We start from the raw sequence: 13,507 nt of genomic DNA, 5'->3' as shown, positions 1-13,507 counted from the left end.
CTGGGCTGAAAAACTGTGCCGGGCAACTGATTCCTCTGTAATTCTTCTCAAGGTCTATCTTACCTTGATGTAAACTTGGAGTATTAAGATAGCCAGTCCAGCAAAAAGTCAGAAGTATGGGAGACATCTGAAAACCCTCTGTATTCTAAAAAGCTCTCTTTAGTAATAATTGATCTACCTCAATTCCTGATTTCCAGGCAATGCACAGAAGGGTACAATTTCTATAGCAGGCACTCACATCAAGGACACTCACCCTGACACCAGAGAGAGAAGTAAGCTTCCCAAGGCTGCTGACCACCAGCGACGGCCCACCCAGGGGGCGTCCTGAACAGTCACAGCCACTGGGCGGAGCAAAGAGCTCGGAGCAAGCCACAGGGAAAGGGACCCCCGCGGCAGGAATCCACGACTTCACACGAAATGAGAGAAAGGGAACGACCACAGGCGCCCGCTTGGGCTGCGTGTAGTGTGATTACGCCCTTCCAGCTGGACGGGAATGAACTGCTTTTTCAGAGGTGAGGCCACACCCGGGTGAGCTCTTTTACCCACAAGTGCAGAACCAGCTCCAGCAGAAGCGGACTCCAGGACGGACGGCTGGAGGGCCCGGCCTCGGGTCACGGTGAGGAGCGGCCGCCCCTCAGAGCTCTGTTGTCAGCAAACACTTCTGCTTCAAGGTGGCTTCTCCAGCAGAGGCTGGAGCCGAGCTGACAGGAAGAAAGAACACGTTACTCACTTTTTGGAAAACGCAAAGACCATCCACGGCGGAAGCGACCTGCGTTCTTCCCAGGCGCCTCGCGGAGCATGCGGAGAGTAAAGAGGGGTGTGTAGTAGCACTTAACGCAGGCGATTCCGCAGAGGGTCATTTTCTAGATAACTGATGCTTATTCCATCTTGAAATGGAACCTAAAGACATCAATTTCCCCTGCTTCCTTGGATAAAATACACCGAACAGACACCTCTTGCTGAGCCAGGGCTGTCACAGAACACGGAGGACAGGGCTGTGCCGAGCACCATGGCAACACGTTCGGCAAGCACCAGGGCCGGGGGTCCTGTGTGTCCTCACGCGGCCCCCGCGGCGGCTCTGAGTCCCGCGCCACCTCCCCTGCTGCGTCAGAGGTGAAGCAAGAGTAAGAGTGCGACGCTTCGCCGCAGGGCAAGGGCGTGCGCGGAGGTGCAGGCTTCAGGGAGACTGAAAACGATACCGAAGTCCCAAGGCCAGAGGTTAACATCGTCGATGTGCTATCAAGACGTGTGAACGAAACCGCTGTCACTGGAACCCCCCCTTCCGCGTTTCCACGCCACGGAGACGACACTGCCGACTGGATTTTCCTGGTACTTCCCTTCTTGTTCTGGATCCCTGGTTCTCAAAGCGTGGCCCTGGAACTTGTCATAAGCGCAGGTTCTTAGGCCCGCCCCTGGCCCACTGGCCCAAAGCCTCAGGACAGCCCAGCGCCTGTGCCCTAACAAGCCCTCCAGGCGGGCCCGCCAGCTGCCGTCGTCCTCACTGCTCTCAAGGGGGTGTCTCCACGATGACACACAGCCCCCCTAATGGCCGCCGTCTGCCCTAATTACATAAATACTCCCACGGCGCACTATGGGTGTGCTGCGCCTCTTCTCTGGTACAACTTGTTTTCTCGTTGTAACTGCCTGCTCGGCGTCCAATACTTCGTTGCTAATTTATCCCTAACCAAACGCAACCAGGCCTCTGGTCTCAGGTCCTTTTGTAAAGCTGGGCGCGGGCCACGTGTTGTTCGTTCTCCCTTGGCAATACCCTTCCTGGGGCTCCAAAGCCTCCCCTTCCAGTCTGTACAGGAGCCTTCCTAGGCCTGCTTGGAACTTCCCTTCACTCTCCTCCTGGTAAATTCCGGCACCTGTTTCCTGGGTTCCCCGTTTTCTTTCCTGGACAATCACCTTGTTTTGATGGAACACATCCTCCACTTAAGTCGCTTCCTGAGGAAGGCCGCCTTAGAAGCATGTATTTTAGAGAAACTCCACGTTTTAAAATGTCTTCATTTCTTTTTTTCTTTTTTGGCTGCGCTGCACGGCTGGCAGGATCTTACCAGGGACTGAACCTGGGCCCTGACAGCGAAAGCACCGAGTCCCAACCACTGGACGGCCAGGCAACTCCCTACAATGTCTTCATTCTAATCTCACACTTCATTGATAGCTTGGGTACAAAACATGAGGTGAGAAATGATTTTCTTCCAGAATTCTGAAGGCATTGCTCTGTTATCTTCTAGCTTTCAGTAAAGCCTGCTGCCATTGAGATCGCCAGTCCTTTGTATGAACTCTTTTTCCCCCTCTCTGAAGACTAACATCCTCTCTTATGTTCTGAAACTTCACGATGTTCCTTGCTGCTGTCTATTTTCATTCTGTTACTGGATACTCACTGGGCTCCTTTAATCTAAAAGCTCAAGTGCTTCTGTCCTGGGAAGTCTTGATTTCTTTCTTGGACACTTTATTTACTGTGTTCTTTCTTCTGGACCTCCAATGATTCACATAGTGGACTTCCTAGACCAATCTCCAATCTTCTTTTCTCTCCCAATTCTCAACGTTTCTTCTACATTTTGGGGGATTTCTCCAATCTTACCTTCCGTGCATCCTTTGAATTTTATTTTTAACATGGTTAATAACTTCCAAGAATACTTCATTTTCTGTTCCTTCCTTAATTCCCTGTTATTGCTGCATGGATGCAGCATCTTCTTTCTCACACTGTCACTTCGCAAAGTTTTTGACGCTCACATTCCTTTATTTCCTCCCTGTTTCTTTTTCAAGTTGACCTGCTCTGGTGTTCCCTCAAACATCTGACAATCGTTGGCTCTGTTCACATTTAAGAGGGAAGCAGCATGCTCACACTTGAGCATGAAGCGCTGGAACGCTGTCTGAAAGCTGTGCACGTGTGGGCAAAATCCACTAACTACGGGCTTCCAAGTCGAGGTATCAGATTTCCTGCGATCCACAAACGTCAGTCTCTCTGGGCCTTTTTCTTCGCTCGGTCAGGTTCTCTAGAGAGCAATCCTCTGAATTTCTCACCTGAGACGTTCATACGTGGCCCACAGCATTCTGGAGGCTGGAAACAGAAGGAAGGCTGGGGGTCTCACCCCTGGCGTGTGGACACTGAGTTAACCCCCCCGAGGTCAGGGCCTTCCTCCCAACAGGGCCCCCAGACCCAGGGCCCTGCCCGCCCAGCTCCTCCAGAGGGGAGCCTCCAGAATGAGGCCGGCATCGGCAGGGCGGGAAGGGGGAGTGTATGAAGGGGCACATTCACAGCCCCACCTTGGACCCACCTTCCCAACACTTGGTGCCTCAGCTCCTGAGCCAGCCCGGGTGCTAGCGCATGGACTGGCTTCGTATTTTCCCAGTTTCCACCCCCTCCCCTTTTCAGGCTTAGATCTCAGCTTTATCCTCTCTGCCAAGCTGGTCACCACTTATCTGTCATTTAGCTGCTCCTAAAACTTGCTCGGTAATCTCAACTGCTGCTGTTTCCTCTCCTGTCCTTTTGTTTTTTTTTTTTTGCGGCACGCGGGCCTCTCACCGCTGTGGCCCCTCCCGTTGCGGAGCCCAGGCTCCGGACGCGCAGGCTCAGCGGCCATGGCTCACGGGCCCAGCCGCTCCGCGGCACGTGGGATCTTCCCGGACCGGGGCACGAACCCGTGTCCCCTGCATCGGCAGGCGGACCCTCAACCACAGCGCCACCAGGGAAGCCCTCCTCTCCTGTTCTTTAACTTTAAAATAAAATTTACACAGCGCACACCCCAAGTAAATCTGAATCTGTACAGATGCAACCCCATCACCATTCTTTTAAAAACACGCTACTGATTATAACATACATACGCTAAAGTGCACAAATCAGGAGTTGTAAGTTGAGGACCCTGTGCACACTGACCACACCTGTGCAATCAGCACGCAGAATGAGAAACAGAAAGTCACTAGCACTCTGAAACTAGCCACCTCCAGGGTAACCATTACTTCGGTCTCTGAGAGCTGTGCCTCCTTCCCATCATCATGCGGAGGAGACTCTAAGATGACCCCAATGACCCCCTCCTCCCCCTGAGCACGGCAGGCCCTGTGGTCTGTTCTAACCAATGCAAGTGAGCAAAGGTAACAGCAGGCTGTCACTCCGCGATTACAGTATACAGATGGCGACCTCTGGCCGGCTGGCAGGCGTCCCACCGCCTTCCTGGTCTGCTGGCTCTGCTGAAGTAAAGGCCCCAGGCAAGTAGCGAGGGCAGCGCGGCCTGGAGCCAGCCCTCAGCGGGCAGCCCCTCAGGAGCTGAATTCCGCCAACGGCCATGACTGCAGACCCTCCGCCAGCTGACCCTTCACATGAGAGCCCAGCTCCAGCCGACTCCCTGAGTGGAGCCTGGGGGAGACTCGCAGCAGAGGGCACAGCTAGGCTGTACCAGACCCCTGACCTGCAGGGAATGGGGTGTAAGCCGCTAAACGTGTGGTGATCTGTTACAGATCAATAAATACCTCACGTAACTGTGTGTGCGCGACTCATCTGTATCTCTCTACCGCAGTTACAGTTCGTTAGTTTTCACTGCTCTAGTCCAGTACTTACCTAGTTAACTGCCAGTGGGCTTTTAAAAAGTCTTCAGCTTGGGCTACGATGAACACAGCTTTTGTGAACATTCCTGTACATGCCTTCTGATGGACACATATGTGTATTTCTATTGGGTACGCATGTAAACGTATTTTCAGCTTTCGTAGATACAGCCAAATCTATGTCCAACACGGTTATTTCAATTTACAGTTTCAGTTGCCCCATAACTTCACCAATACTTGGCACTATGTGTATTTTCACTTGAGCCATTCTAGGTGTATGCAGTGGTATCACACAGTGGTCTGAATTTGTATTTCTCAATAACTTGTCAAGATGGGCCACCTGGATACCCTCTTGTGAACTGCCTATTCAACTCTTTTGCCAATTTTTCTATTAAGCTCTCTTTTTCTTATTGATTCACAAGAGCTCTTTATATATTCTGGATATGAGTTCTTTATGAGAGAGACACAGACAGAGTCAGGGGGAGGGGGAAGTGCGGTTGTCTTCTCCACTGTGTGGCTTCCTTTTTGAGTGCTTGAAATAATATCTTTCGATGAATAGGAGTTTATTTTTTAATTTTAAAAATTTATTTATTTATGGCTGTGTTGGGTCTTCGTTGCTGCATGCAGGCCTTCTCTAGCTGCAGTGAGCAGGGGCCCCTCTTCCTTGCGGTATGCGGGCTTCTCATTGCAGTGGCTTCTCTTGTTGCGGAGCACGGGCTCTAGGAGCGCAGGCTTCAGTAGTTGTGGCACATGGGCCCAGTAGTTGAGGCTCATGGGCTCTAGAGCACAGGCTCAGCAGTTGTGGCACACGGGCTTAGTTGCCCTGTGGCATGTGGGATCTTTCCGGACCAGGGCTCGAACCCGTGCCTCCTACTTTGGCAGGCGGACTCTCAACCACTGCACCGCCAGGGAAGTCCCTGAATAGGAGTTTTGGACAAAATCCAAGTTATCAATTTTTCCTGTATGATTGAAGCTTTTTGTGACCTGTTTAAAAAATCTTTGCCTATTTCAAGGCCATAGGATGTTCACTTATATTTTCTTCTAAAAGCTTTATTATTGGACATTTCATATTTAGATTTGCAATCCACCTACAGTAGATTTTGGTGTGTAGTATGAGGTTGGGTCAAGATTTTTTCCCACCAAGGGTATTTAACTTGTCGGGCTGATTTACTGCAAGACCGCTCTTTCCCTTCAGCATTGTACTATCATTTTTCATAAATCAGGTAACTATACTGGTGTGATTTGTTTCTGGACTCAACTGTTTCACTGATTTACTGGCCATGTTTTCCTTACTGAGATACTGACATATTGTATTAGTTTCAGGTGTACTACCTGTCATCTTTGATCTAATTCCTTTATGACTACTTTGCTTTGGGAAGGAATGGAGACAAGCTCTGATGTCATCTGTAACTTCTCATTTGGAAGTCCTTACGAACTCGCATTTTACCGTGTGAACTCAATTGCGAAGAATTATCACCTGGCCCTCTGCACACAATCCTTATGTTTGCAGTGGGAACTACCAATCATACAGATATTTAGGAAAATAGGCCCCATGTCTGTCCTGTTCACGCCTACCTTCAGTGCCGGACACAAGCAATGCCTGGTACCTAGCAGACAGTAAGTGTTTGCTGAGTGAACAATTATATTAAAGACTATGGAGATAAGACAACAATTTTAAAATGAAACTATGAATTTCTCTCAAGTTAATTATCTCTAATAACTTTTCTGTTATAACCAGGGATTTTGTTCTCTAAAGCATCTACTTCAACCAACCCGCATTCTCAACACCAGGAGGATGTGAGAAACAGTAGACATACCAGGAAGACGTCTGAGGTGAGAAATGAGGCAATCATAGATCTTCTGAAAAACAGGCACAGTCTTGATCCTAACAATTAAAAGTTGAAGAACTACATGCTGAACAAAAGCTCTGTCTGTGGCAAGTGATATGCTAAAATAAGCTTGCGGTAAAAGCTACATCAGAGCCCTCACTTTGGGAATCCCCTACCCCACCCTTATCTGAGCCTCTTCCGCTGTATTCATGGACAACCTAACATAAAGCATGACAGGAAAAGACGTACATCAATTTTAAAACAAATACAAAGTTTTAAAGATAAACCTGCTCATATCTTTATCTAATAAAGACTTCATAGAAAAAGAAAGTAAGGTCTACTTCATAATTTTGTAGAAGATTGCTACTGACAAGAAAAAAGAAAAAAACACTACTCTAAATAATAATCACAGAAAAGATTTATTCAGTTTCAATTAAGTTCAACTAGAGAAGAATTGACATTATTGCTTTAAGTACAATTAATTTCGTTATATTTTCCTCTTAACAGAGGCCTGAGAACTGCAACTGAGAAAAGATTCCTCACCTGGTCACAGCATCCACGAAGAACGGCGCTGGGGGAGAGATGAGGGAGACCACACCTCTGTTGCCAGGCCCCTCCTTCCCGGCCGGCGAGAGCCTGCTGTCGTCTCCTGCAAGCCCGTTAGGAAGGGCAGCGCTCTGCTGAGGGAAACACGCGGGCCGTCTGAGCGGAGGTGACCACACCTGCCCCGCAGCCAGCACTCAGCCCCGCGTCATCTTCTCCAGTGATGACGGCGATGAGAAGGGTGACGTTCAGCGTGACAGCTGCTTTGTTTTTCTACCATCCTTCACATCAGACTTACATTTTTGTTTTTGTCAGCACCCTTAAGTATTTACAAACAGAAAAATTAAACCTCTAGTTTGAAGCCAGTAGGTTCAATCAGTAGAGATTTGATGATGACCCCGTGTTTTCAAGGAAAAATAAGAACCTGGTATTCCTTCAGGCCTCATTCTGAAAGGGTAATGGAAAGAAAAATTGCAAATACTAACTTACTGGCACAATCCAACGGGGTGTGATCGTGGATATGGAAGATACCTGAAAAAAATTGTACATGTATATTTATTTTTAGGGAAGACTGACTTATTTTCATAATTATGCTCATAATGCTTTCTTCTACTATGAAATGCACTGGGGTGGGGGGCAGGGAGCAGGTCTTAATGGTACCCTTGAGCTGACATGGACTTCTGAACCCAAGGTCCTTTTCTACAGCACACATGCCATGTGTCACCACTTAAGAAACTGTCATTATCTCGAGAACCTCTTTAATCTAAAAACTTACTACTCCCAGAATGCTACTAATGCTACTACTACTTTCAGGTCATTCACTAGGACTGTCCCCAACCCCTAGCATCCAATTTAAGATTTATTTTCTGAAACTTCATTTCAGTCCATTACAAACAATCATAGCCTTCTTGGTAGCACGCTGCACAGCGGACTGTGGCTAACTCAACTGAAGACAGAAGAAAGCTCTGTCCAGCTACAGGCCATTTTCTAACTCTGCCTGGAGGAGAGAGCAATGAAAACACCCACGCTGCTCCTGACTCACAGGGCCTCTGCTATATTCTTTTTAAGGTTTAATTTTCTGTATCTTACTTCTGCATGTAGAATTGTAATCTAATGAACTCCCGACTCCCCCCTATTTTGTGGAAGCTTAGACCAGTCCTTGCACTGGTGACAGATTCTGGTAAGAAAAAATTAATATAAGTCCAGGTTTTAGTAATCTAGGTAACCAACAAAAGAATAAAAATACAAAATATGACTTTCCCACCAATATTAAGAAAGTGCACTTCTAACCACAGGAAATAGAAGAGAGAGAAAAAAGAAATATGGTAAAAGTAAACAAAAATGGTTTGGCAGAAACAAGTCCTATAATAACCATAATTACAGTAAATATAAATGGATTTAAACTCAATCAGAAGATACAGACTCTCGAATAAGATTTTAAATACAAGACCCAGCAAAACGCTGAAAGGTCCACTTAAAACCAACAGATAGAAAAAGGTTGAAAATAAAATGACAGAAAATTATACATAAGGTGATTCAAACTTAAAGCTAGGGTGTCAACGTTTTATCAGTCAAAAGGGAAATAAAGAGAGGAAAAAAAGGGCGAAGAAGGACACTTTAAAGTGCTAAAAGGAGCTCAGAAAGTATAATTACCATCAACATATATGCATCTCACAGCCTATCTTCAAAATACACAAAAAATTGGAAGATCCAGAAATAGGTAAGAAATGGATTAATCAATAACTGCAGACAGAGATACTAAAGACACCCCAGAAACTGACAGAATATTTGAATCAGCAGATTGGCTACTGAAAGAATTCATCAAGTTTGCCAGACACAAAATTAACTTATGAATTCAATAGTAAAAAAATTAAATACCATTCACAATATCAACAAAACTATGAAGTATTTAGGAGTTAACCTAATGAAGAATGGAGAAGACTTACAGAGAACATTTAGAGACTCTCTATTTTCTGTTAGGTTAAATCCTAAATTCTTTAAATATAACGGGGAAAAAAATCTCAATAGCAAAAAAACATGAAGGACCTGGAAATAACAAAAATAGGAAAATATAAAACTTATATTGGGGAGACTGTAACTGCAAAACTTCTAGGAGAAATAGGAAATCATGGATGAGAAAAACATACTGTACTCTTGGCTAAGACGAATTATCACAAATGTATCAGTTCTTTCCACAAGTTAATTTATGAATTTAATGTAATTACAAATAAAAATTCAAAGGCTTTCAGAGGGAGTGAGACTTGACAAAGTTACTCTAAAAATCATCTGAAAGAATTAACAAGCAAAAACAGCAAAACACCTGCATAATGATGCTGGACTGGCCTCAACATGTATCAGAATCACTTAAAAAGTTATTAGAGGGCTTCCCTGGTGGCTCAGTGGTTAAGAATATGCCTGCCAATGCAGGGGACACGGGTTCGAGTCCTGGTCCAGGAAGATCCCACCCGCTGCAGAGCAACAAAGCCCGTGCACCACAACTATTGAGCCTGCGCTCTAGAGGCCGCGAGCCACAACTACTGAGCCTGTGCTCTAGGGCCCGTGTGCCACAACTACTGAGCCTGCATGCCACAACTACTGAAGCCCATGCTCCTAGAGCCCGTGCTCCACAAGAGAAGCCTCCGCAATGAGAAGCCCGCGCACCGCAACCGAGCGTAGCCCCCACTTGCCGCAACTAGAGAAAGCCTGCGCGCAGCAACGAAGACCCAACGCAGCCAAAAAAAAATTATTAGAAGAGTATTACAGTTCTAACAACAGAAAAATCAGTAAGTGTAATAGAATAGATAGCTCATATGTAGAATCTAAAATGCATCATAGTCTACATTCTTATTTAAAACATTCTAAATTTGTAGGGAAGGAAAAATATATTAGTGATAAAAAAAGTCTTTAATCAAATTGATTTTCATCACTGTACTGCCCCCACCTGTGAGGCAGCACACACAAGCAGCAAGTGCTCTGAGCTGGGCCCGAAGGACTCCTTCTCTGGGCTTCAGGCCATCGGGCACTGGCCTTAGAGGTTGCCTCTTTCATCTGGCTGAGGGTTATTGCGGCCCGATACTGCCGACATCCCCTCCATTTTCTGCTTGCTCCCCTGGTAAAGTCTCTTGTGATTGTGGCCCTAAGCTGGTGGTTCCCGGCCCACACCCACATCACTGGGAACGTGTCAGAAATGCAGCTTCTTGGGCCCCAGACCACATGCACCACACCCAAAAGCCTGAGAGTGGAGGCCAGCAATCTGTGCTTCCCTACTCTTTCCAGTGATGCAGACACACACCTGAGTGAGGGCTGGTGACCTACGCAAACATCAGGGGAAGGACTGCCCTCACTTGCAAGCCTTCAAGTGACCCCTAGGCAACTCCTGCCACGCCACTCATAAGGCACTAAATGCACTATCTGTGTACCTTGCACCCCAGTATGTCTCTGGAGGGAAGTGACTGCTTCCTCTTTGTATTATGGTCACAGTACTTAACACGGTATCTCCCAAACTCAAATAATGATCAATATGTTTAACGCCAACCGCTCTTATGCTCCCACCATTCTGTAAATGTTTTTAACACCTGGAGGTCTTACTGTCTGAACTCTTCAGAAGCTGGCTTACCCCCACATGTCCCTCTCACACTACTTAACAGGGTGCTGAGTTACAAAGAGGCTCGGCAACATGTGGCTGCTGTCCAGTGACACACAGGTTCAAGAGGGCAGAACTTCCCTACAGAAAAGGCAATGCTAGGTGGCTACCGAAATATAAACACTTAATAATGAAAAGTTTTACTAAACTGCAGAAAAGGCAAGAACTGGAATCTACTGGGAGCATTTTCGAACAGAAATACCTTTCCGTCCTGCTGTTTTAAAGCCTATTTACCTGAGGTGTGGCTGTGTGGTCAATGAGACTCCCAGTTAGAGATAAAAGCAAGGCGTCCAATCCATCTGTGGCGCCCTACAGAAGACAAGGCACACGGATGCTAAACAACCCATCAGTCACCAGACCAGATTTTTTCCATATCCTCTCAATGCATAATTTGGACCCAGGCCTGGATGGTGACGAAGGGGACCCTCAGGAATCATGATTATTAGTGACTCCACTTTTGTTTGGAGGGGAGCCTAGACTACAGTCAGAACTTTAAAAAGCTAAAGTGTCACATGAATTTTCATACAACTATTCCTTCTGGTGAGACAAAACTTGCGTAGGGTTAGGACCGTCCCGGCTCTCAGTTCTTAAACCAGATGGCAGAGGCTAAAGGTTCAGCCCAAGAGACGATGACTAAGGACACGCCTGAACTTGGAATGCTTCTTTATCCACATGGATGCTTCACTGTTCACAAAGAGTATAATATAACCCCCCCCCCCATAAATGTTAATACTTTCGTCTAATTAGTATTTGAAGCACCTTATAGAAACAGAGTTCTGTACTGCAGTGTGTGTGTGTTTCTGGGCACAGGAAGAATTTTAAAAGGATAACAGATAAAATTCCAGTCTGGAAATAAGAGAAGTAAGTATCCAGGGTGTAGTCCATAACAAAAAAGGCTCTTCATTTATACATTTCTGCCTGTCTTCAGGCCACCGTGTGTTTCCTGTTCGATGTCAAGTGAATTTTAATCGCACATATGAAAACCTGCCTGTCTCCTCCCCCACCCCCCCCCCATACCCTGTGACCTGAGTGGGCCCCCCAGGTGGCCTGTGCATATCTCTACCACAACGTATCAAAATTCTCTCTCCAACTGTCCTGGAAGCAGTTTGAAAGAAGAGGCCATGTTTCACTCATTTTTGAATTTTCAAAGCCTATCATGCTGTCTGGTACAATATGCAATAAATCTTTGGGCTAACTGTCCTTCTCTGTTCCAAAAACATCTCGGGTTCCAACTAACGATTTTCAGTGATCAGAGATGTCAGTGTATCTTTTTAGAATTTTAATTAGCAGAAAGAAATCTCCTGATTAAAGGTATTTTAGGTTGAGTTTTTTTTTTTAAACCCCTAAGCCTGAAAAACTATACACCTGAATATTAACTACACACTGTCTTTGGGTAGTGGGAATCAGGTGATTTCTAATGTGTTGTTTTCATGAAATATTTGGTAAACTTCTACAATAAATGTGGTTGCACTATAAAAGAACAAAATGGTAAATGTTCATCTACAAAAATAATTTTTTGTTTAACTTGCAAATGAAAGCGTTCACTGGGCATGAGCTGGGTCTCTGTGACTTGTGACCTGCTAAGACTGTACGGCCGATGGATAGAGGAGAGGCAGAATTTGAGACAAGCTGGTTATGTTACAAACACAATCAGTGTCAGAAAGTCAATTTCGATCCATCAATATTTATTTAGTGCCTGTTATGTGTCATGTAAAGTCTGAGACACTAGGGTAGCATAGCCCAAATCCAAAACCCAAAAACACCGAGACCCCCTAAAAACAAAACTACCAACAAATACCTCAAAAATGGAGAAGAAACCCTGAGCTGCTCTTGGGAGGGATGTGACAATTGGATTCTCCCTAGAGAAGTGAGGCTCAACGCTCTTCTCACGGCTGACGTTCTGGTGGCCGTCAGAGATCACCAGGTGTCCTGTACAACCAGGATTCAAGGCAAGGGAGTCTCTGTGGAGCAACCTTGAAAGTGGAAGGAATCGTTACCTCTAGAGCAGGCCCATTTTCTGCAGGTGTGGTTCGCATCGGAATGAGAGACCCTCCAGGGCCGGGCATGGCGTTCTCATTTAACTCAGCACTAGGAAGACAAAGACAGGTTTGTGTCACGGACGACCGATGCAGGAGCAACAGGCAGTGTGCTGAAGGAGGCGGCTCGGGGAAGCAGGGTAACTACCCCGCACGGAAGGAAGAGACAGCGAGGGGTGGGGGGGGCAGACAGTGGTCCGCGCTGCCCCACACACCACCATGAACCCCTCCCCACCCATTGCATAACAGGTTCGCAACCAGGTCAGACCCGTTCACTAGTGCTTTGCTTCCCTCCTGAAGCTCAATGAAATGACAGAAAAGATTTCTTTTTAACAAAAGAATAAACTCATAAAACTTCAGAACCAATAAAGGATGTCAGTGGTAGCTCACGAGCTTTGAGGAAATGCCGAAAACCGTGAAACACACAGTACAAGAGGTGATTTCAGGGTTATGGGCAGATTAGATGCTACAGTCTGCTCCAAAGAGCAACCGATCTAGAGAAATCATGTAGAAGACTAGGCAGATACACAAAACAAGACAGACAGATACACGAAGAAGACAGATCAGGAACAGGACAGCTCAGTGACATGGAACACCTGAGGCGCGGAGAACGAGGCAGGAAGCCCCTGCAGGAGGCGGGTGGGAGCACACTCCACGGCACAGGGCAGCAGCCCACCTCCAGGGCTCCAGACGCGGTGGCGGGATCGGCCCGGGAGAGGATGCCAGCAGGAAGGACAAGGATGTCAACCCCAGGTGAGGATCACAAGAACAGGCAGCCTCGATGCCAGGGAGGAGACGGGGAAGCCAAGAGACCGCCACCCACCAGGATGACACACCCGGCAGGGACCCCAGTCCTCTCCAGCATCACTGGAAAGCATGCAAGTGACAGGAACAGTGCCCGTCCAATCCCA

At 46.7% G+C, this 13,507-nt stretch overlaps 1 protein-coding gene across 3 annotated transcripts in view; it reads right to left on the bottom strand.

Annotated features, from left to right (window-relative positions):
* Positions 1-606: 606 nt before the first annotated feature.
* EPB41L5 (erythrocyte membrane protein band 4.1 like 5) overlaps positions 607-13,507 on the bottom strand; it is a 138,939-nt gene continuing 126,038 nt past the window's right edge. For 2 of the 3 annotated variants that reach the window (XM_082841829.1, XM_082841831.1), the window contains 5 exons: positions 12,558-12,648; positions 10,795-10,869; positions 7,407-7,448; positions 6,918-7,054; positions 607-701 (listed from right to left, as the gene is read on the bottom strand). In XM_082841829.1, the coding sequence (XP_082697955.1) occupies positions 635-701; positions 6,918-7,054; positions 7,407-7,448; positions 10,795-10,869; positions 12,558-12,648 (412 nt within the window). In that variant the 3' untranslated portion in view covers positions 607-634. The remainder of the gene's footprint in view (positions 702-6,917; positions 7,055-7,406; positions 7,449-10,794; positions 10,870-12,557; positions 12,649-13,507) is intronic. The other variant, XM_082841830.1, reaches the window with a different exon arrangement.

The sequence above is a fragment of the Leucopleurus acutus genome (assembly GCF_964270905.1).
Source record: "Leucopleurus acutus genome assembly, chromosome: 6".
Taxonomy (NCBI): domain Eukaryota; kingdom Metazoa; phylum Chordata; class Mammalia; order Artiodactyla; family Delphinidae; genus Leucopleurus; species Leucopleurus acutus.
Note: the sequence above shows the minus strand (reverse complement) of the source record. Positions and strands in the feature narration are given on the sequence as shown.